Here is a 24,375-nt window from a genome sequence, read left to right as displayed (position 1 = left end):
AGTAATCCTTTGTTGTTGTTCTCACTTTCCTCCTCCTTGATAAATGCTGGGCTCCAGGTGCCATCAAACACACACTCCTATCAGGTAAGATAATTCCTTTCAACTATACTTTCAGTAATTTCTGCTGTTAAAGTAATAGTTGTCGTGCTTTCCAATGATTATAATGCATAATGTGGTATTTGACATTATAGCACATGTCCAGACACATCAATAAAGGGAATTAGTGGTAGCAAAAGGAGATAGAGATGGAGATGGAAAAGCTAGACCTCTAACTCTTCACTCTTCTCAATCAGCTTTATACAAAGGTCACACGTAGAAGATTCGTTTGAAGGAATGATTTTGTTTCTAGAAGAACATATGAATACCACTGAGAGAACAGTAAATCTACCCATTGGTGCAAACATTTCTAGAATGAAATTTTTCTTTAGCCATCATTTGTATCTGCAAAAACTCTGTGAATCGATTAAGGCCCACTTCAAATATTACCTCTCTATTGAACTTGATTTCTGAGTTGTCAAAAAACATACAACTTCTCTTACTGTGAATCTTAGTCAATTTCTTCCTCTCTTTAAGCCTTCGGTGGACCGGTCCTTGTATAAAGATAGATAGATAGATAGATAGATAGATAGATAGATAGATAGATAGATAGATCCTAGTTTCAGTTTCCAACACAGGAAAATTCTTCAGTGAGGGGTCCATTATACATTACGTCTTAGAGAGCTCTCTGGCATACACAGTTGGCTTATGGCTCTTGAATTGAAATGCTTATAGCACATGAAATGTCTTTGAAAAGTTAAGCTAAATACTTTTGAGTAGATTTTCCAAAAAAACTAATTTTTAAAGATGCTTCTGTCGGAACAGTTTCTCTTTATAATTTTCTTCTTATTAAAATGTGATTAAATCAGTGCCTTTAATATAATTTTTTAGTTTGGTGATGCCATTACCATATAAATAACTGTTGATCTATGATGTTAATAGCCTGATTGAATAATTGATCCCATAATATTAATGATTGCTTTGCAAAAATGAAAGAATTCATATTTTTCATTTCAAATTTCTAAGCTACATACTAATTATTTGTGATTCAATGACAGCATCTTAAAATAGGGCTATTACTCAGTTGGTTACATTAATGAACATATTTTTCATATTTAAAGAGGTTGAGGAAAAAACTTGCTGTTTTTAGAGGATAAATACCAGACTGTGATTTTTCATTTGTGTATATATTGGAAACATATAGCAATCATAAAATAATAATTCTGCAAAAGCATTTACATTATTGGAAGGTGCCAACAGCATGAGTCAATAATAGCAATTTTATTTAAAGAGCTGTCCAAATCATCTTCTATAAATAGCCCATGTCAGTAGATCAAAGTGCTTTAGTATGTAAAGGATTTTCTTTTCTATAAAAATATTTCTCAATATAGGCATCATTAAATCAATCTATTTTGGCTTATTCATTTTGAGGCTATGCATTAAAAATTGATAATTACAAAAATGTTAATTTTCCGATGGCTTGAAATGCAATAATAAAATGTATCCATTGTCATCAAACGATGTCTCTTAACCAGGTCCTTTCTGAAAGTTCTTCCCATTTACCTTCAATCAAACTGAACATCACAACTGTAAGAAAGCACATTGAATTTTTTCTGAGGCAGAAATCAATATACAATGATATGATAACATGCCAAGCTGTTTCTTTCCACATGTTTTCATTGCTACAAAAAAAAAAAAAAAAAAAAAAAAAAACAACCAAACAAAAAACTCCTCTTATTGCATTTGTCTGTCACACTAGAAAATCACCCACTCAATCCACTGGGGCACTATGTTCAATTTTTGTCCAAATGCCATCAATGAAGTCACCTCTTACAGGTCTCTACAGTAGCCAGGAACCTAGGTGTTCCTTGAGCACCTTGAGTTCCTTGAGCTATCACTCTGTGCACCACAGGTTTTCTAGATGGAAATTCCTGAAGCAAAAGAAAGGGTAACTGAGATGCAGAGTGAAATGCAACTTGGTTCTTCTTGCTTTCAATTGTTGTCACTACACAGCAATATGAAAAAGCCTACATATTAATTTTTATTTAAATTCCATACGTGAAGTTTTGAATAAGGAGCTAGAAACTTCAAAACACAGAAATAATTGGAAAGGAAATAATTTTACTCCATAGAAAAATAAATTAAGGTATTGGGATGATATCAGAGGATGGTAGGCCACAGAATGATAAGAGAAAGATTGGTGCCTTCAAAAGATTAATGTTCAAATACAATTACCTTCTGTCTATAGTAAAATGTTAACAGCAGGAAATGGCATAATCATAACATAGGCAGGGACCACCTTAGGGAAGGGAACATGCAAAATTTTGGGCCCTTACTACTCATTAAAAACATGAATTGTGTTTTCTTCTGAGACAAGGATTTAAAAGCCATTTTTCTATCAACTATAACTCTTTATTTGGGCCTACAGATGCCCAATACTGATAAGTAGTAGAAAAACAAATCATGACCTTCATTTTATATAACCTTTGTTATTGTCTTTCTTGGGTCAAATCTCTTCTCAGCTCTAGATAGGAGTGTGTTGATCCTTTAGGGAGTGTCTGTCTAAGAGCTTGCTGGACATCATTGTTTACCCTTGATTTTAGACAATTTTATTCCCTTGAAGACTGAGGATACCATGATAAGAGGTTTACAGGAACATTCAGCTACACCCAGAAGCCTCTGGCCATTATTTCCTAAACTGTGATCATATGGATTCCACATGACTGAGAGAACCACAAAGAGAGATAGTCTTTTCCTGGAAATAAAACCATCCCTGACCCACAATAATTCCAGAATTATGCACCAAGAATGAGACAATGATGAGCCAGACCAAAGCTTACCAGCTTATCCTCAACACTAGCTTTCCGCTTTTGCAGGTGGGCCAGTCTGACAGCCTGTATGAGTGTTTCCTTCTAGCTACCTAAGCTGGATTCCTTTTCTGTCTTTCATCTAACTTTCCAATTAAAGCTTTTTTTTCTTCCGGTAGATTTGTGCTTTAGTTTAAATTTCAACTATTACTAAACCAAGGGTTCACATTAGCCAATGACAGAATCATCCACCAGACAAGACAATTAACTAAGACTGAAATCCAAAGCATTAAAAAATGACATTCTATACATCAGTGGCTCTAGAGTTTTTAATTTAAATGCCATAAACCATAAAAATTGTTAAATAAAACCCATAAAAATTGATTTCCTTCATCTTGCTCTACTGAAACTAAATCAGAGAAGTTATCTTATTGTTTAATAAGGGTGGTATAAAATTTTAAAATGATAAATCATTTAGACAAAGAGATTGTTTATTATGACAGGCTATAGTGTTTGTCAACTTGCCTAGATTAAGGGACACATTTCTGGGTGTGTTTTGGCATGTCTGAGAGTGTGACCTGAGGAACTATATCTGGCTCCTAGTCCCTTCCTTTCTAGATTGCAATTTTTCTATAAAGAAATATACTGTTGAATAGATCAAGCTTCAGAACTGTTAAACAGATATCATACCTAGGAACATAAACATGTAATAAGTTTTCCTTATGTTCCAGGAACTGTGCATATATACCTGTTTTCTCAGATAACAATCCTCCATTGTCAACATCTCACAGATAAAGGAAATGAGCTGAGAGAGGTCAAAGAATCTGTCCAAGTAACATGACTGGGATTCAAAATTCTCTCTAGTCCCCTCCAGGAGGCCATTTCATCCAGAGGGATAATAAACACTTGGCTCTTGGTCTCTCATATCATCACCTGAAAAGATTTTAATGACATCATCAAATGGGTTTAGATGTTTGCTTCAGGAACGTAAAACTTACGAAAGTTGCATTCTAACTTGTATATCAATGGTGAGATGACTGTAAGCAGAAGCAACAGAAGAATGACTACAAAGGACAATTCTCAGTTCCAATAGCTGGATGAGCAAAATAAATAAAACAATCATTAAAAGTAACTGTCCCTGGGGCAATTGGTTGTGCATGGCTTGGGTCACATGTTGGGAACATTCCAGTGCTACACTTTCCCTCCACTTGGAAGTAGCAAAAGTTATTCGTGTTTATGAAATGATTAATAGTTTGAAATTTTTCAGACTTGACATTTTCAACCAAATCAATCATTCTGAACCCTCCTAGTTATTTTCTGATTGACTCAGAATGTACAGAATGTTTAAAAACTTGCTTGGACTAAAACAATAATTTTCTACTCAAATTCAGAAATAGTAAACCCAAGCATTTTTGATGACAGAATACATTATCACAAGTACTATTTAATTAAAAACAAGTTTTTAAAGAAGTTTTAGTTTAAGTTTAATCTTATTGTGTGTAACCTAGGTTTTTAAGTCTTTTTCAAATTTAAGTGGTTATGTTTATCAAACTTTTTAAAAATCAAAATAATTATACATGTTTCTCTTCCTTTGTAAACAGCATTAATAAATTAATATTTTCAAGAATTTCAAAAGTCAGAGATTTTTAGAATTTTATTAGTATTTTTTGTTTTCAAGTCCAGTCCAGGGCTCTCATCACAGACACTATCCTGAAGAACATAATGCATTCAAGCATGAAAAGCCATGCTGCTTCCTCCCACTCAGTGGCAGGCATCACAGCTTAGTCATCACCTTTCCACATTCCTTCTCAAAATAGTGCTCCAGCTAATCAAGACTGATTAGATAAGGGGTGTCATAAATAGCAAAGATATTTAAAATATTTCATAACTAGTCTAGTACAAGTACTATCAGTTAAAACACACATGCAGCTGTTTCATAGGGACATTAACTAAAGGACTAGATTAATACATCCCAAAGAATTCAGTAGTAAGCATGGGAGTTTACTCTTTTGTTTTTATTATAAAGAATCAGGCAAACCATCTCTCATTTTTATCACTGTTTACTTACAGAGAGAGAGAGAGACTGACAAAAATATACAAAACAAGTGTGTATACAAAATGTATACAAAAGTATACACACTTCAGGAAAAGAAAAATAGTATGTTTTTTTTCAACAGATGGTGTTACCTACATGACTGTAGTATCAACAAGTGACATAAACAACAGTGACAAAATGGTGGAAGAGGTATAGTTATCGATTGAGGAATGTAAGGCCGTGTTAATGTTTTATTTCCAATTTGAGAATATTAGTGAAGTACAGTGAAGATGGAGCCTTGTGTTTGGAACAGAACTTCCAACGTGCCTGACAATTTCCCTGACTCATGGTAAGTTTGAAAAACATGGTACCATGTGGTGTGCATAAAAGAAAGTCCAGCAGACCACGTACAGCAAGAAGAGCTGCTCCTCAGCTATGTTGCTGTAACAGTTCACATATTCACCACAGAAGACTGCCACACAACGTGAACGTGAGACAGGAGTAAGCAGAGTAAGCATATGGGTGCATTCTGAAAAAGAGCTAAGTGCAAAGTTTACATACGAAGATTGTTACATGCAATCAATGAAGACCGTACTAATCCAGAATCTAGTTTTGTGAGTGGTTTCTTCACACGGTAGGCAAGGAAGAGGAGTTTGTGAGGAAGAATGTGTGGTCTGATAAAGCACAATTTAAGCTAAGTGGAACAGCTAACCAACATAATTATGTTTACTGGACACCACAAAATCCTAATGTGGATGTGGACAAAGCAGTCAATTTACTGGGAGTCAATGTCTGGTGCGGAGTGTCATTAAGAGCTTTAATAGGACCATTTTTCTTTCAAGGTACCATTATAGGTCAACTGTACCTAGACATGCTGTGCACATCCATTCTACCTGCCATACATGAAGTTTATGGAAATGATGAATTTTTCTTTCAACAAGAAGGTTCACTGCCACACTACCACAAAAACGTGCAAGCTGATCTGGATGAGAATTTTCAAGAACACTGGCTAGAATGAAGACATGCAGTTGAGTTCCCCACACATTCTCCTGATTTAACTAATATCTGCAAACTTTTATCTATGGTGGATCCTAGAAGATGTCATATATCACAGAAAACCCCTATACTGCTGGCCCTTAGAGAAGAAGCTGAAAATGCATGTGCAGCAATCTCAGTGGCCAAGGTTAGCCAAGCAGCACCATGCTGTACTAATAAAATTCTGGAAGCTAATGGGCATCATTCTGAGCACCACTCCTTTTTTATTTTCCTTTCCTCACATTTATTCCTTTCCCTTCTTTCCTTTCTCCTACCTCTCTTATTTCCCATTCCCCTTTGGACCTTTTCTTCCTATTTCACATTATCTATTATACATTTTGATACTCATTTACACTTTCAGTTTCTGACACCAAAAAAACTATTCAGTATTTACACATGTGTGTCCTAGTTATTTCACTTAAGAGCATGGCCTCAATGTGCATCCATTTAGCTATAAATGTCTCTAGATTCTCATTCTTTATGGCTGAGTAGTATTCCATTTTATTAAAAAAACACATTTTCTTTATCCAGTCTCCATTTGATGGGGATTTGGGCTGTGCACCTCTTCTAATTGTAGAAGTGAAAGGTAACTTGTATTAATCTCATGATGTCTTAATAAATTTAGTATTAAAATATTTATACAAATTTTTCTTTCCCTGAAGTATGCATATATTTTTGATGGACTCTTTCTCTAAATATATATATTTGGCTATAATTATATACCAAATAAAATGTTTAATGGCACAGTGACCATAATTTAATAGCAGGGATAACAAAATGTAGGCCAGAGTTGCTAATTGTTATTTAATGTTTATAAAATATTTTTAGTTTTATAATCTAACATATAATGTATATCTATTTAAAGAATAAAAAATTTAAAAAATTAAGTTGAAATGATTGTAATATAGTAATTTAGCCAAAGTGAAACATGATCATTTTAGAATTCAATTTCCATATTATAAATCTTCAGCCTTCAGAGTCAATAGATGAAATATACTGAGTCTAGAATAAAACTATATACTACATTAAAAAAATAAGACTGTTAGGGGAAAAAATTAACTTTTTCCATAATTTAATAAATAATGTCTTGGACACTTGCTACTCATCTGTATTATTTGCCTAATATTTAAAAAGTAACATGTATGTAACAAACTCATTGAGAGAAATTACATACCATTCACAATAGCAGAAACGACACCACTCACAATAGCATCCAAAGAAATTACATCCCATTCACAGTTAGCATCCAAACAAATGAATATGTAAGAATCCATCTGAAAGAAGTAAAAGACTACACTAAAACCTACAATACTCTGAAAAAGGAGATCAAAGAAGATGTCAGAAAATGGAAAGATATCCTTTGTTTTTGGTTAAGAAGAACCAATATAGTAACAATGGCCACACTCTCAAAATTGTTATACAGTTTTAATGCATTCCTGATCAAAATCCCAATATTATATCTCACAGAATCAGAGAAAATGATCTTACAATTCATTTGGAACCACAAGAGAACTAGAATGGCAAAAGCAATTCTGGGCAACAAAGGCAAGGCAGGGGGCATCATGACCTCTGACTTGAAATTACACTACAAAGCTGCTGTGATAAAAACAGCATGGTACTGGCAAAAAAAAAAAAAAGACCCAAGGATCAATGGAAGAGACTAAAAGGTGCAGAAACAACTCTACAGAAACACTCAGCCACCTTACCTTTGAAAAAGGGCCCAAACATCTTCACTAGAAGAAAGATAACCTCATTAATAAATGGTGCTGGGAAAACTTGCTTTCCACATACCACAGACTAAAACTAGATCTGTATCTCTTACCATGCACTACACTAAAATTGAAATGGATCAAAGATCTAAATATTAAAACAGAAACACAAAAACTGCTGGAAGATAGAATAGGTAGAACTCTTGAAGACATAGGCGGTGGCAAAGACTTTATGAACAAAACTCCAATCACACAGGACATATCACAAATAAACAGTAACTTGGATCTCATCTAATTAAAAAGCTTTTGTACAGCAAAGAGAAACCACCAACAGAGTGAATAAATAACCCACAGAGTAGGAAATATATTTTGTCAGCTGTTCCTCCGATAAAGGATTAATATCTAGAATATATAAAGAACTGAAAAAATTCAGACCCCTCAAATTTAAATACTCAGTCCAAAAATGGGCATCTGAAATGAACAGACACTTCTGTTCTAAATAAAACAGACATCAGATATGTTAAGAAGTAAAACATGACTATTGGAGTAGGATGTTATTTTTCTTATAGGGATGAGAATTGGATAAGGGTAGAACTTTAGGAAATTTATAAATCAGGGAAAGAATAAGAGGTGATAAATATGAGGTGATGTGTAGCTGAAAGGGGTGATACTATATTGATTATTTGTTCAACTTTTACCAAAAAAAGAGATTTAAGATTTTTATAGAAAAACAGATTTACCTCCATTAGTTTGACAAATTTTGGAAATGAAAAATGTGGCAGTATAGAGAAACCAGATCTAGATCTTTCTTAATAGCAGACAGAATAATATAAATCATGTAAAAAGAAGTTAGTCCTATTATATATTTTTATGAATGTCAGCAATAACATCAGATTTTCTGCAATTTTGTCACTTTTCCTATGCTTAAATCTATTCATTCTGTTTCCTGACACAAACTATGAACAAGAGTCCTACAAAGCACAAAACTAAATCCAAGTATCAACAACAGCCCTGTACAATCGCTTTAGAGATCAGCATCCGGGGATAAAGCTGTGTAACCCAATCAACTCTTCTGGGTAACAATAGGGAGCAGTAGAGAAATAGTGTTTCACTAAAACTCCAGGTGACACTCAGTGGGCCAATCCTGGGGGTTTCAAGAGCAAGAAGGAGGAAAATCAATAGACACTTATTTCGCCAAATACTCCAGGAAACAGATATATATCCCAGGAAGATTTTTAATCTCATAAAACTTCTGAGAGAATTCTTGAAAAATCTTGCCTCTTAACCTTCCATGAGCTCTGTTGAGAAAGTAAACATCTGCCCATCTCTAATCCTGAAATCTGAATGACATGATCTGCCTCTGACAATTCTATTGGCTTTTGAGTGGATTCTTTGGCCATATGTATAAGTAGGTGACCTGCGGTGGACTCTGAATACACACCCACTTTCTACCCTACTGTGCACTCTGTGCACCCCGCCTAAATACTGTTGCCATGCTGTACCTGGCGATCTAGTCTATTACGTTTTGCTAGTGCTAGGAAACTATATGATAGTAGAATGTCCCCCGCAACCCGAGGCAGATAAAAAAGAAACTCTTGATCTGTAGCACTGGTAACTTTCTATGGTTTAAACATTCTCAATGTAGTTTGTTTCAAATGGCCACCAGGACATCACTTCACGAGGAATTGGGGAGTGATGAACAGAATTAGGAAAGATGCAACAGAATCAGTAGCAGGGATGAGCTGGCTTGACCATTGGAACACTTGTGTGTGGCCTTCTAAAGTGCTAGGACATGTACAACATAAGTTTGTGAGGTGGCTGAGTTAGAAAACAGGAATGAGTTAGAAGTAGAGTTTAAAGCTAATGCCTGGGCAGTGCTAAAGCAGAAGAGTTGCTCAAAAGGCAGCTGAGAAAAAGAATGTACTGATCACTAGAGAGTGATTTATTTAATTATTTCAGGAATATTCCAATGAGTGATACAGCCAGATCAAATGGTATCTGCATTTTTAGCTTTGGAAGGACCATGCATAATGGTGACTTCTATGGTAGCTGTACAAGTTTACATGGGCCAAACACTATAAAGCATACCATTTCCCCTACATTCTCAGCAGATGCACGGATACAGAAAATATAGTATTATGCATACATAATGAGAAATTATTCATATATATGAAAACATTATATGTATAAATAATGGGATATTATTGTATTCATAATGTCTCACATTTTATATAACTAAAGAAGAATGAAATTGTGTCATTTGCAGAAAACTGGAACTAGAGATTGTAAGGTTAAACAAAATAGGTCAGACTCAGAACATAAAGTATCACGTTTTCTTTCAAATATGGAATCTTAAGAAAAAAGAAAGGGAAGAAAGAAAAGAAACAGAGATGACAAGAATGTAGAAGTGGAAAAGGGAGACAATTAAAAAACAGGAAAAGGGAGGAAGAAGGGGAGGGAAAGGGAAGGGGAGTAAGTATAAAAATAAAAATAAAGGATGTTTTAAATGCTTGTATGAATATACCAAAATAAACTCATTTTTCTGTATTATTAATACGAACTAATTTTAAAAATAACTTTTATAAAAAAAGGTTTTTGATGGCAAGAGCAAGTTAAGGGCAAGAGAAACTTCACCAGAAATTCCAGCTGGTAGTCAATTGAGTACAGGGTGTGTTTTGTGTGTGTGTGTGTGTGTGTGTGTGTGTGTGTGTGATGAGGATTAGTGCATATAGAACTACTATGACATGATATAAAAGGAAAATAAAATCATTACTTAAACACATTATATCCCCAGTGTCAGGCATTTTACTATGATTGTATCAACCATTTGGGGGGTATTTTCAGAACAAGTATATTTAACAAATAAAGAATTTTATAGCTGAAGAAACTGGAGCTTAAATGTTTGAATAACTTGCTAATATTCATAGCAATGTCAATTCATACAGTTTTAGAATTGCTTACCTAAACATCACCTTCTCCTAGTAGATTACCAATTGTCTGTAACATGTTCCAAAGAGTTCTTATTTATCATTGTGTCCCTTGTGATTAACATATAAAAGGCACTCACTATCTCTTTGCTGAATATTGAGTGTGTCATTTTATATTAGTGAGACTCAGCTGGCTAAATTTTATATTAGTCAATCTTTCAATACCAAATTAAAATATAAGGAATGACAAATTAATAATCATGGGGTATTTCATTTAATTAATAATACTCAACTTATTAAGGTAAGGATGAAAGTTGAAGGAATTAAAATTCATTTTAGAGAATTCGTTCTTGAGGCCATGAAATTATATGACAGGATTTTCCTTCCAAAATCAATTGAATTAGTCTTTTGAAATAGCACGGAAATCTAAGGACCATAACTCTCCAGTTCTGAAACGAATTTGCAAAATGTACTGAAAAGAGGTAAATCTCATTTGTAAATGATTATATTTAAGTACTAGCATTTTATAAAATCTGAACGTAAGTTAAATTTGCTAAGGAAGTTTGATTATCAGTTAACATTCTAACCATATACTGTATATTGAATCAGATAAAAACACTAGATTTTTCTGTCAAATAAAATTATGGTAACTCAGAATCTTTAGAAATAAATTTAGTCAAATTAAAAAGTCTATTTTGAATCATTTTTCACTAAAAATGCCACATTTGTTCTAACCAAGTAAGACCATTACATTTTACCCACTTAGTTAAATTCATCTACTTTTTCTTCAAAATTTTTATTGTTAGGCTCTTGTTATCTTTCCCAGGCAGAAGATATAACCTCTCTAGCCAGTATTCAACTAGGGATAATGTTTCATGAGATTACTTCTTTCTATGTGAATATTTATTTATGAATTTTAAAACAGAAAATATAACCTAAATATGTGGAAACTAAGCACATGCTATTATCATCAAGTCAAAAAGTTGCAATTATGGAAGGAATTGTTTTTGTTAATTTGATTGAATTAGTGAACAGAGCTCATGAGACCAGAAACAGAACATCATTTGGACAAAGGGACTGTACACAAATTTTTAAAATAGCATTGATATACAGCTACAACTTTCATCTCTTACTTGTACTCTGTTGCCAAAAAGAAAAACAAAACAAAACAAAACAAAAACAGGATGCCAGAAGAGAAAAAGAAAGGAGAAAGACAAAATGCCAAGTCATTTACACTACTGAAAAACTGATTCGAGCTCACATTTCTCTCTTGATGAGATAGAAGCTTCATCTTCAAACTTAGACACTAAAAATTTAAATAATAAAATTTCACTCTACTTCCCTAGCTTTCTGATATTTTTGTCTGTAACAGGAATCATTCAGAGAAAAATGCATACAGCTCTGCTTTTTGTCTTAACATGGGTAAGTGCACTTTTGTTTGAAAATAATAGAAAATAATAATAAATAAAAGAGAAAGTTAACATTTTGCTAATTATGAGAAAATAGACATAAGATTATAAATTATCCCAGACTTACTTGCAGTGGTAATATTTTCTTTTCTCTTTAAGACTTTCTGACAAGATATTTGATAAAGTGTTCAGATTTCATATGTTTAATTATTGTCTTGATATTTTATACATTAAGACAAGAGTTGCTCTTTAAGTTCAACTTGACATGATTTATCCTTCTGCTTCAAGAATAAAACATTTCTTGTCTAATGTCTTTGAGCCTACAGTTTAATTAAAAATATAATGTGAGTATTATGTATACTGTCTTATTTATTCAAATTTATTAAAGAGTTTTTACCTAACAATTAATATTTGTCACATTAAACAGATGATGGGAAGATTATATTTAGACAGCATTATAAATATGATGAAAGTTTGTACTTCCAAATCTAGATATGCAATTTCGATATTTTCTTCATTGATTCAATTTAAATGTGCCTACTTTGTATGAAATAACAATTTCTAACCTTCATTGAGTACTCTCTAGGTCCCAGACACTTTGTATGATTTTTATCATTTCTTCCCTACAATAACCTTTTATGTGACTATTATTATTTCCTTTATACAGATGAGAGGTGATCAGTTGACATTTGTTCAGCAGATAAGGAAGGCTCTTGAACTCTTCTGTCTACAGAACAGGGTAGTGATAAATTTGTTATTAACAATGTATGTATCCATAGTTAATGAGTTGTTGAAAATAAGTTTCTCCGTAGAATTGCATAATCTGACTTGTCTTTTAGACAAAAAGCAATGTTTCACAGAAGGGAAATATCCAATGTCCCCATAATGTATGAGAACATGAAAAACTCCCCTGCCTAAAACAGTAGAACATAATAGAAACCAATGTAACCAATGTATATTAAATATTAATTCTGTGCTTTGCTTTTCCACATCTGACTTGGTTTCACAAGGGACTAAAGAATAATTGCACAGGAATTACATAAATGCCATATGTACTGTTTATAAAATTGACCAGAAATTGTCAGCCCTCTCTACCAATGTCTTTAACCTTATGATGATTTTATAGTACTTACCTTCTTATAAAAATATGTATTACTGGTTATTCCCTGACGCTAACCTCATTCATGCTAAATTATTTATGCATCCATTTTAATATGTATTTTGCATCTGACAGGACAACTCTCCTTTGGACCCTTTTACTGACCCACCTGTCATTATGATGGGGTAAACAATGTCACCTTTCTAGTGCACGATGAATTACAAAGAAGTTGTAAAGTACACCATCCATCATGCTGGCACTAAGTAGGCTTTTGAAGTAGATCTCAGATACCACAAATGCTATTTAGACTGTTACCAGAAAGCACAAATTGGAAGCTTATACAAAACGGTCCTATGATGAATGGACATGACAGCTCTCCAAAGAAAAGGGGCACTCCCCTTCTACAAATAACGTTGTCAAAAGCAAAAGTTACAGTGAGCTCTGCTGGCAGTCAGAATGGAATAATTTAAGAACTTGTTAATGGCTCTGCCTGATAGAAATTCATGAAAACAGAATGTACTCAAAATCAGAAAGAAGGTGTGCCCAGATCATCAGCAGCACCACTCAAGCTTGATTTGAATTAGGGAAAGGTCTGCAGAAACACAGAAAAATTACTGATGCCTTATTAATTATAATATGTGAATCCCAATAGCTCTCTAAAACATGTATTTAAAATATACACCAGTGTTCTGTACGCATATACAATAGTCAACCTAGAAACTTCTTGATTTGGAAAATAATCCTATTATACTTTGAGTTTTAAAATATCAGTATCAATAACTTGTTTTATGCTTTCTAGATATAGACATTCAAATTTTTATATACTTAGTGTAAAAGATTTTCACTATTACTACAATTATTAAAATAGTTATTGTCAATGATTTAATCTAATTTGCATGATTAACTTCTCAAACTATGTTCTTCAAATACAAGATGTTTGTTTTATCCATAATCAAATTTTAGTTTCCTGAATAATCCTTTTTGTATAGGCCTAATATTTGAAAGATGGAGTGTATTTCTTCATTTACACTTTAATTTATCCCTTTTAATTTAGCTTTTTAAAAAACATTTTAACTCCTTTTTATTAAAAATGGTAGCTTTAATACATTCACAAATGGTGGAATAGTACCCAATAAGGACTTATACCTTCCTGGACATTTGTAAAATTCCTTGAATAAGAAGTAGACTTTGGCTTCCTTTTATATGAATCAAAGAAACTAAACATGTATAACTGATAAGATAAAATGTAGAAAACTCTCAGCAATATGGATTCATATTATGGAATTTATTCAGTCTTGTCCTGCCTTTAGTACAATGGGCCAACAGATTATGACAAAGGACCATGCTAAGGACACAAGTTGTAGATTCATGGCTTTTCCATATCACCTTAGTTAAGCAGTTGTCAATGTTTGTCAAAATAAAGTGAAAAGCAAGTAGGTAGGGGCAGTTCCAAGGAACTGTTAGTGTTTCTGTCCTTGTTCTGTTTTAGACATGCTTTTGCTAGAGGACAAAATTACCTTGCTGGATTTGAGCCAATTGGACGAAAGAGAAGGCAGGAAGTGTATGGGGCTTATGAAGGTTAGGAATCTGAGAGAAAATACGCACCTAACTTTTAAAACTTCGGCTTAATGCCAAAACTCCTGAACCAAGGAAAGGCTGCTGGCTGCAGCTCTCTATTTTTATTAATATGCAGGTGTGTTTCATTTCCATTATTGCCTACCAGAAATAATGTATATTAATCAAATCAAATTATGAGTTCTACAGTAGGAATACCGCAGACATTTAACATTAAATTAAATTCTAATTAATTTAATGGTAAAACTTCTCAAGGTTGTGCTGGGGTTTTTGCAGCACTGTTAAGAGGCAGAGTATAATACACCATAGAGTAGAAGCAATGCTGAAACACAAGTAAAGTTGCATCTGCCACTCCCCGTTGCCTCCACAAAGAGCTTGTATTAGGAACAAGCATTCACTATTACATTATTTTGAGTATTTCTGCAAAATAGCTGTAAATGATTTAAATATTTTATGTATTAACCATAATTAATAAAAATTAAGATTTTCAGAGAATCACATCATGACAACAGTCAGAAGCATAACATTTAATTTGTATTAAATGAGACCATTATAATAGTAGGAAACTAGTGATCAATTACAATGCTGTATATAACTTACATATTCTTACTATAGACCATACTCTGCCCTCTAAGATAAACATATATTAGATAATTTAATTCTCATAACAGCTTAAGAAAGTTGGACCTATTATTATTCCCCTTACGAGATAAAGGAACTAAGCACTGAATGGCTAAGTAACAGTGGAAAACTGCAGAGCTGAGATTTAAAACTAATCCATGTGACTCTAATAGCCTTGCACTTAACTACTATGCCAAAAAAACAGCGCCAAAGTGGAGCCAACCCAGTAAAGGTGGAGGAAGAATCTACACCTGGCTCCCTAACACATGTGTTTTCCATCAGGAAAGCAGAAGTGCTGTATTTCAAGTCTTAAATGTGTCTTAAATTAAATCATGTCAATTTTCCACCTCATTTCTTATGTGCATACACATTCTCAAAACACAATCCCCTCCACTTCCATTCTTTCTCTCCATATCAATGTATTAAAATTTGCCTCTTCAAGACTATAAGTGAAATAAACTTGCACTCTATGGTCTGAGAAAAATGTGAATGACTCGGTCACATATTCAACACTTTTGGATTAAATTCTTCTAACCTACTTTCACTTTCAAAATATGACAAGAAAAGCACCAGCCAATTTCTAGCTTCCTTCCCTTTTCCGGCGCCCTCACATTGAGAATGTTTAATGATTACTTTTGTATGTTGCATCTTGTCAGCTAGTTCAATTTAGATGAAAGCTGTTGTTTCCTAATTCCATTTCACTGTAAATGACAGAGACAAGTGGTCATATTACCTTGAGAGTTCCTTTGGCAGAATAAGCTGCATAGGAGTAGAGCAGGTCTGGGCTGCTGTCTTTTCTGGCCCTTTCACTGCAAGGCTGGCCATTAGGATGAAAGCATTGGCCGCTGCTGATCAGCGTCACAGTGCTGGGCCAAGGGCCTGGCAGATTTAGCAGCACGGAATAATTCACAAACTGTACATCTTCTAAGCCCAAAGCAGTCCAGTGAGTCTTAATCGTCTTTGAAATTTCCATGTCATCTTCACTTTTATACAGCTCTACAAAATTTCTGAAATAAAAAATTTAAAAAGCACATTTTAAACAAAGGAGAAGTCTTTATTCTTTTCAGATATGACAGTTCACTATGTGAACAATTATTAATAGGTGTTGTAGGAAATGGAAAAATGAAGAAGAGAAGATCCTATCACAAAAATTTACAGTGTGGTAGAGCATATGGGCTTATAGAAAAATTGTAGTAAATCAAGCAGGAGGGATCAATTTCTTAAATTAAGAACTAAGCTCCGTGGGACTGCAGAGAGGAGTGATTAATGCCATCTAATTCTCTTATGGCTCCAATCCTTCTATCAATATTAACATAATCCCCTTAAAAATCAGTTCCAAAAGCATGTGTCATGCTGGTTGAGATAGTTTTGTATTGTGCTCAATGTGATTCCATATAAAATTATTGATTAACATACAACTATTGCTATTTAAAATAATAGAAAGACCATTGGGTTCAATTTATATGACAAATTACACAATATTATGAGCAACAAAATCACTATTCAAATAGTAAAACCAAAACATAGATTGGCAAACCAATATCTAATTTGTGTTTATGTCTTTTATGGTCCTATACTTATCTATAGATAAGTGGTATCATCTGCCATGATACCACCTATTTTTATTTATAATATTTTATAAGTTAGACAAAAATCTATGTGGCATACAATCAGACATGGGAACTTAATAATCATGAGAATTAATGCAGATTTTAAAAATTTTGTAGCTGAAATGGAAAAGAACCAAATCATGACTACCTTCTTTTTTTAGTGACAATGTATTTATTATGAGAATTTTATTGCCATTCAAGTTATTACCTAAGGTTAATTTTTATATTATTATTTTTCCCATTATATTTTTACACACACACACACACACACACACACACACACATATATATATATATATATATACTAGGTCCTCAAAACCCTCAAAACCCGCAAAAACCCCAAATAGAACACATCTGGAAAAAGAATAAGAAGACACAATAGTTTAGCAAAGTATTATTGGGAAAAAAAGGTAGGTTTGTTGAAATAGCTTGGAAACTGGCCTATATAAGAAGATGCAAAAATAAACAATTTCCTAGATATTTTTGGTCAATATTCGGGATCAAACTCAGGTCCTCCCATAAACTAGACAAGTGCTTTACTACTGAGAAATATCCTTAGCCCTTTTTACTTATATACCCACAGTTAAAATCTATAAAATCAAAGTAATGGGAAATAAAAAAAAGTCAGATTGATAATTACCCTGGGGCTCAGGGTATGGGAAAGCATGATATAATAATATATCCCTGTCCCTTTTTATTTTAGTTTTGAGAAAATGTGTTGCCCCAATTGTTTGGGCTAGGTTTGAACTTCTCATAATCCTGCCTCAACCTCCCAAGTAGCTGAGATTATGGCCATGTTCTCCCAAACCAAGGTTTCTGTTGTCTTTTTAGAAGTTGTTTCTAATATTTCTGAATTCCCTTATAAGTATCTAGTTTTACCAATCAATGGTACAGTAACACTTAAATGTTATGAAAGATCAGATTAAAAGAGTTTCATTTTTGATTCCCCTTGAAACTGGCCTGCTTTCTACCCTGTTCACTCATTCCTTAATCTATTCTCTATATCCCCACATCCTGTTTGCCTATGACTACTGTATTTCCCCTGAACTATATGGGACTGGGCAGGTAAACTGAGTCAAAACTTCACTAAATTTGATTGAAAAAGTCATTCAGAAGTACTTCAATAGTGTTATTTTGAAAAACATAAAGTGACATTTTAAAATATACATTTAATTTGTGCAATTTTAACTACATATGGTAAATATTAACCAAAAAAAGAAGAAAAATTTGAGTACTGTTTAAACTTTGTTTCCCAGTAACTAATGAACATAAATACATCAATGAGTGTGGGACATGTTAAACCTGTATTCACTTTGTTGATCTCAGTTCCCAAGTGTTTTGTAGTGTGAACCTGTCAACCAAACACCGAATATTTTACTTATATTTTACAATACTATATGACTTCAAAAGACAAATAAAATACTTCTTTAGGAGATCAAGTAAAATTGAATAAATTTGCCCAATTCCAGAGAAATTCTAAATATTATTCAGTATAAATAGAAACTTAAAAGTTAAAGAATGTATATATTCTTTTTTCAGTTTATTAAATGTGTTTTTACATTATAACTTCATTTTTAATGTTGTGAGATAACTTGACTGTATAAAGAATATATAGCTTGCAAAACATGTAGGTAATGAAAGGAAAATCTCAGATTTTGAAGTGGAATATCTCAAATATTATTGAAGTCCCTTGTACACTCTTATTATTCTTTCCCATATCCTGATACCCAGGGTAATGATCAATCTGATGTATTTGTTTCTCATTTCCTTGTTTTTATAAATTATATATCTGTGTGTATACACCTCATCCTTTACTTTTATGTGTTTCATTATTGCAATAGTAATATCTTATATAGTAATTATTTGACTTACATTTTTTCCTCAGAATAGTGTATCTGAGATTCTTTCAGATTTTTAACAGTTCTCCTAGGACAAATATTTTAACTTGTTCTCCATTTTTTATTGTCATAAACAATGCTGGATTGAGCATTTTTATTCATTTTTTATTCATACTTTTAATAGACATATACAAGAGTTTCTCTAGACTAGGAATTATTTGTTCATAGAATATGCACCTGTGTAACTTTAGTTAAGAAATGCCAAAATGTTGTTAGAAGGATTTTGATTACTCTCCTGCCAGCTCTTCATGAGAGTTTTATTCTTTTATTCCTAATAACGCTTGGTGTTGTCTTGTTTTGCAAATGTAACGGATGTGAAATTGTATTTCATTGTGCTTAACTCAGAATTATAATCACTTTGTTCCAATATCTACATAGTTTTCCAAAGCTTTTTGTTCCACCAGCACTATTTAAGAGGCTCACTGATAGTGCATCTGTTTATTGATATCCAATGTAGAAAAGAATTTATCCTATTATGCTTTTAATTTGTATTCCCATGATTACTATTGAGGATCTTTTCATGAATTATTTAGCTATCTCTATTTCTCTCCTCTTCTGTGTAATAACTATTCTTGTTTTTTGCCTATACAGTGGACCCTTGAGTTACAAACTCAATTTGTTCTGGAGGGCTGGTTGTAACTCAAGGTGGTCAATTGAAGTCTGAGGCTCTTCTATACAGCCTTCAAAGTCTCTCTCCAGTATAAAAGCAGATCTCCGCATCCTTAGACATTGATCCAGGATTCTCAATTAACCCCACACAGCCACATAGGAAAGGATGCTGTAACGTTCCTTCCAGATCTCTTTAAGGGTTAAATCTGTATCTGAAATCATCTGGAAGCACAAACGGCTGGCGTTACGATTGTAACTCAAGCCTTTGTTTGTAAGTTAAAACTAAAATTCTGGTCATAACACAAGTTGTTTGTATGTCAAGCTGATTCTAACTCGAGGGGCCACTATAGGTGTTTTGGGTTTCTTTTTAGGCTCTGGATCATCCTTTTTAAGCCACATGCAGATATTTTCTTCAGGTTTCCTACTTCCCTTTTCATTTTTAATATTTTATGTCATGATGAATAAAAGTTCATAATTTTGACATACAATTTTTCAATATAATGTGCAGTTTACACATTTTCTGACATGTTTTAGAAATATCCCTCAAACATGAAGTCATGAAGTTATTCTCATCTTTTTCTAAAGGTCTTACAAAATTGTTTTCCTCGGGATTTACCAGTACAAATAGTGAGAGGGAGGAAGAAGGGCGGGATAGAAAGGTGTGAGATTGGAATCTAATTTCATTTTTTCCCACATGAATAACTATCCTAGCACTCCTTAGTATACTGCCCTAACATGCAACAGTGATTCTGTCACACATGAGCTTCTATGTGTGTATTGGTTAGTCTGTGCTCTCAACTGAACTCTACTGGTACTTTGGATGTATCTAATGATGTGCTTTTTAAATTATTACTCCCTTTGTAGCACGTTTGCAAAAAAAAATCTAGAATGGCAAATTGTCTCACTTGTTCTTCTCCAAGAACTTTCTAGTTTTCTTTTTCTCTTCCACATTTACATTGGAATAAGCTTTTAATTTCAATATCAAGATTGTGATTAGAATTACAGAGACTAAATTATAATTTGAGAAGATATGTCACATACCATTAAATCCTTAATATTATTGTCATGATCTGAATGTTTGCATAACCCCCTAATTCATATGTTGAAAGGCTAAGCCCAAAATGATGTTATTGGGAGGGGAAGTGATTGGTGTCCTTATAAAAGAGGCCAACGGGAGGTTTTTTGGTCTTCCCACAACATACAAAGAAACTGCTGGAAGGCACCACCTTTGAGCAAAAGAGTTACAACCAAACACTGTAGTAACCTTTTTCTTAGACTTCCAAGCTCCAAGACTGTGAGCAAGAAGTTACTGTTACTTATAAGTCGAAGGAATTTCCAGTCTAAGGTATTTTGCTATAGAAGCTTGAATAGACTAAAGCAGCCTATTAACATAAAATGTGATTTATAGTTGAAATATTTATCTGGATATTGCTAAATGATATAAAGAAATATCATTTAGTTCTATGAAGTAGCTCTGCTAAACTTTCTTCCTCTTCTATTTTCTTGCTTTATTTGTTTCTCATGTAAAAAATTGTCATAATGAAAGTTGTACAAGTTCCATAATCATTATTTATAGACTTTTTTATTTCTATACAGCTGATGACCTCCATATGATCTTGAATATAATATTTAATAAGGTATGTTAGTGGATATCCATATCATATTGTATATATCAGCTATTAAATGTTTCTCACCAAGTATCCAGTTGTTAAGAGTGGTTCTTTGAATTGCTATGGAATTTTTTCAGAAATTATTATTCATATGTTAAGACAATCATATGATATTTTTCTTTTTTTATTTTCATGTATTTTTAATACTTTTAATACAAAGTGAATATTTTATGTTTTTTTAATTAAATTCTTTTATTGGTACATTTGAGGTACACAACACAATTCCATTTCTCATTGGGAATTGTACTTTTACATAATGCATCTTGGGTCTTATTTTTTCCCCATTCCTAGCCCTCCCTTCACACCCTCAACCCTTCCCTATTTAGAAAGAATTTATTTCCATTTTTTCCATTTCTCAGCATTTTTCCTTTCCCTTCTTTCCTTTCCCCTGCCCCTCCCACTGCCCCCACCCCTTTGGACCTTTTCTTCCTATTTTGCATTATCGATTATTCATTCTAAACATTGGTACATTTTACGTATACAATATAATGACATTCATCATTGGAAATGTGCACCTTTACATAGTCTCTCTTGGCTCTTATATTTCACCTTTGCCCAGCCCTCCCTTCAACCCCTCCATTCCTCCCTATTTAAAAAGATTTTGTTCCTATTTTTCCATTTTCTCATATTAATCCCATTCCCTTCTATCCTTTCCCCTAGCCCTCCCACTTCCTTCCCCTTTGCCCCTTTTCTTCCTATTTCACATTATCTATTATACATTTTAGCCCTTATTTACACTTTCAGTTTCTCACACCAGAGAAACTATTCGGTATTTACACACGTGTGTCCTATTTATTTCACTTAAGAGTATTGCCTCAATGTGCATCCACTTAGATGTAAATGTCTCTAATTTCTCATTTTTTATGGCTGAGTAGTACTCCATTTTATTAAAAAAACACATTTTCTTTATCCACTCTCCAGTTGATGGGCATTTGGGCTGTTTCCAAGTTTTAGCTATCACAAACTGTGTTGCTATGAACATGGGTGCACATATATCACTGTGGTATGATTCTTTTAATTCTTTGGGGAAGATCCCCAGCAGTGGAATAGCAGGGTCAAATGGGACTTCCAGTCCTAGTTCTTTGAGGTATCTCCATACTGATTTCCACAGTGCTTGCACCAGTCTACACTCCCACCAGCAGTGGAGCAGGGTTCTTCTTTCCCCACAGCCCTGCCAGCATTTGTTATTGGTTGATTTCATGATAGCAGCTATTCATTCTGGAGTGAGGTGGAATCTCAGCATTGTTTTCATTTGCATCTCTCAAATGACCAGTGATGTTGAACATTTTTTCATGTATTTATTTGCTATTTCTACTTCTTTTTCTGAGTAATGTCTGTTCATTTCAGATGCCCATTTTCAGATTGGGTCTTTAAATTTGGTAAGTCTGATCTTTTTAAGTTCTTTATAGATTTGAGATAGTAGAACTTTGTCTGAGGAAGAGCAGGTGAAGATTTTTTCCCCACATTGTGAGTTGTCTCTTCACGTTTCTGGTGGTTTCTCTTGCTGTGCAGAAGGCTTTTAATAAGAAGAGATCCCACTTGTTGATTATTTGTGCTAGTTCATGGGCAACTGAGGTTTTGTTCATAAAATCTTTTCCTACATAGATGTCTTCAAGAGTTCTACCTAACCTCTGTTCCAACTGGTTCAGAGTTTCTATTTTAATATTTAGATCTTTGATCCATTTTGATTTTAGTTTAGTGCATGGTGAGAGATACAGGTCTAGTTTTAATCTTTGGCAAGTTGAAGCCCAATTTTTCCAGCACCATTTATTAAAGAGGCTATTTTTCCTCCAGTGAGGGTGTTTGGCTCCTTTATCAAACATGAGATGTCTAAGTGTGTCTGGCGTTGTTTCTGCATCTTCTAATCTGTTCCACTAGTCCTCAGGTCTGTTTCTTTGCCACTACCATGCTGTTTTTATCACAGTAGCTTTGTAGTAGAGTTGCAGGTTGGGGACTGTGATGCCCCCTGCCATGTCTCTGTTACCTAGAATTGCTTTTGATATTCTGGGTTTCTTCTTGTTCCAAATGAATTTTTGGATTGTTTTCTCAAGGTCTATGAAGTACGGTGCTGGGATCTCAATTGGAATTGCATTAAATCTACATAGCAGTTTTGGAAGTATGGCCATTTTCACTATATTAATCCTTCCTACCCAGGAGCAGGGGATGTCTGTCCACTTTCTGATATCATCTTCAATCTCTCTTTTCAGAGTGCCATAGTTGTCAGAGAAGAGGTCTTTGATTTCTTTCATTAGGTTGATTCCTAGGCATTTCAGTTTTTTGGATGCTATTGTGAAAGGAATTATTTGCCCTATTTCTCTCTCAGTGAGTCTGTCATTGGTGTAGAGGAAAGCTATTGATTTTTGTGTGTTGACCTTGTAACCAGCTACTTGACTGAATTCGGTTATTAAGTCTAGAAGACTTTTGGTGGAGTTCTTGGGGTCTTCTATATACAATATCATGTCATCTGCAAATAATGACAATTTGACTTCTTCATTTCCTATCTTTATTCATTTTATTTCTTTCTCTTGTCTAATTGTTGTGGCTAATGTTTCCAGAACTATAATGAACAAGAGTGGTGATAGTGGACATCCTTGTCTTGTTCCTGATTTGAGTGTGAAGGATTTCAGTTTTTGACCATTTAGTATGATATTGACTGTTGGTTTTTCATAGATGGCTTCTATCAGTTTGAGGTAGAGACCATCTATTCCAATTTTTTGTAGGGTTTTTATCATAAATGCATGTTGGATTTTGTCAAATGCTTTTTCTGCATCTATGGAGATAATCATATGGTTTTTGTCCTTGGCTCTATTGATATAGTGTATTACATTGATTGATTTGCATATATTGAACCATCCCTGCATCCCTGGGATGAATCCCACTTGGTCAGGGTGTGTGATATTCTTGATGATCTTCTGCATTCTGTTTGCCAGTATCTTATTAAGGATTTTTGAATCTATGTTCATTAGTGAGTTTGGCCTATAGTTCTCTTTTTCGGTTGGGTCTTTCTCCGCTTTGGGGATCAAGGTGATGCTTGCTTCCAGGAATGAATTTGGGAGTATTGCTTTCCTTTCAATTTCATTGAAGAGTTTAAACAGTAGTGGCAGTAGTTCCTCTCTAAATGTCTTCTAGAATTTAGCAGTGAAGCCATCAAGGCCTGGGCTTTTCTTAGTTGATAAGTTTTTAATTACATTTTCCATTTCATTGGTTGATATTGGGTTGTTCAGAATTTTTAGGTCTTCTTCGTTCAACTTTGGTAATTCTTATGTATCTAGGAATCTGTCCATTTCTTCTGTGTTGTCCATCTTATTGGCGTATAGTTTCTGGATATAGGTATT

The 24,375-nt window shown here is 33.7% G+C and overlaps 1 protein-coding gene across 11 annotated transcripts in view; it reads right to left on the bottom strand.

Moving 5' to 3' along the window:
- The window catches only part of Naaladl2 (N-acetylated alpha-linked acidic dipeptidase like 2), an 891,856-nt gene that overhangs the window by 541,344 nt on the left and 326,137 nt on the right, over positions 1-24,375 (bottom strand). For all 11 annotated transcript variants that reach the window (XM_087186985.1, XM_087186986.1, XM_087186979.1 and 8 more), the window contains one exon: positions 15,987-16,260. In XM_087186985.1, the coding sequence (XP_087043111.1) occupies positions 15,987-16,260 (274 nt within the window). The remainder of the gene's footprint in view (positions 1-15,986; positions 16,261-24,375) is intronic.

This window comes from Heterocephalus glaber, unplaced genomic scaffold (assembly GCF_053883595.1).
Source record: "Heterocephalus glaber isolate CG9 unplaced genomic scaffold, H.glaber_assembly_v1.0 deba00001504, whole genome shotgun sequence".
NCBI lineage: Eukaryota > Metazoa > Chordata > Mammalia > Rodentia > Bathyergidae > Heterocephalus > Heterocephalus glaber.
The sequence above is the reverse complement of the archived record's forward strand: the minus strand, read 5'-3'. Positions and strand labels throughout refer to the sequence as shown.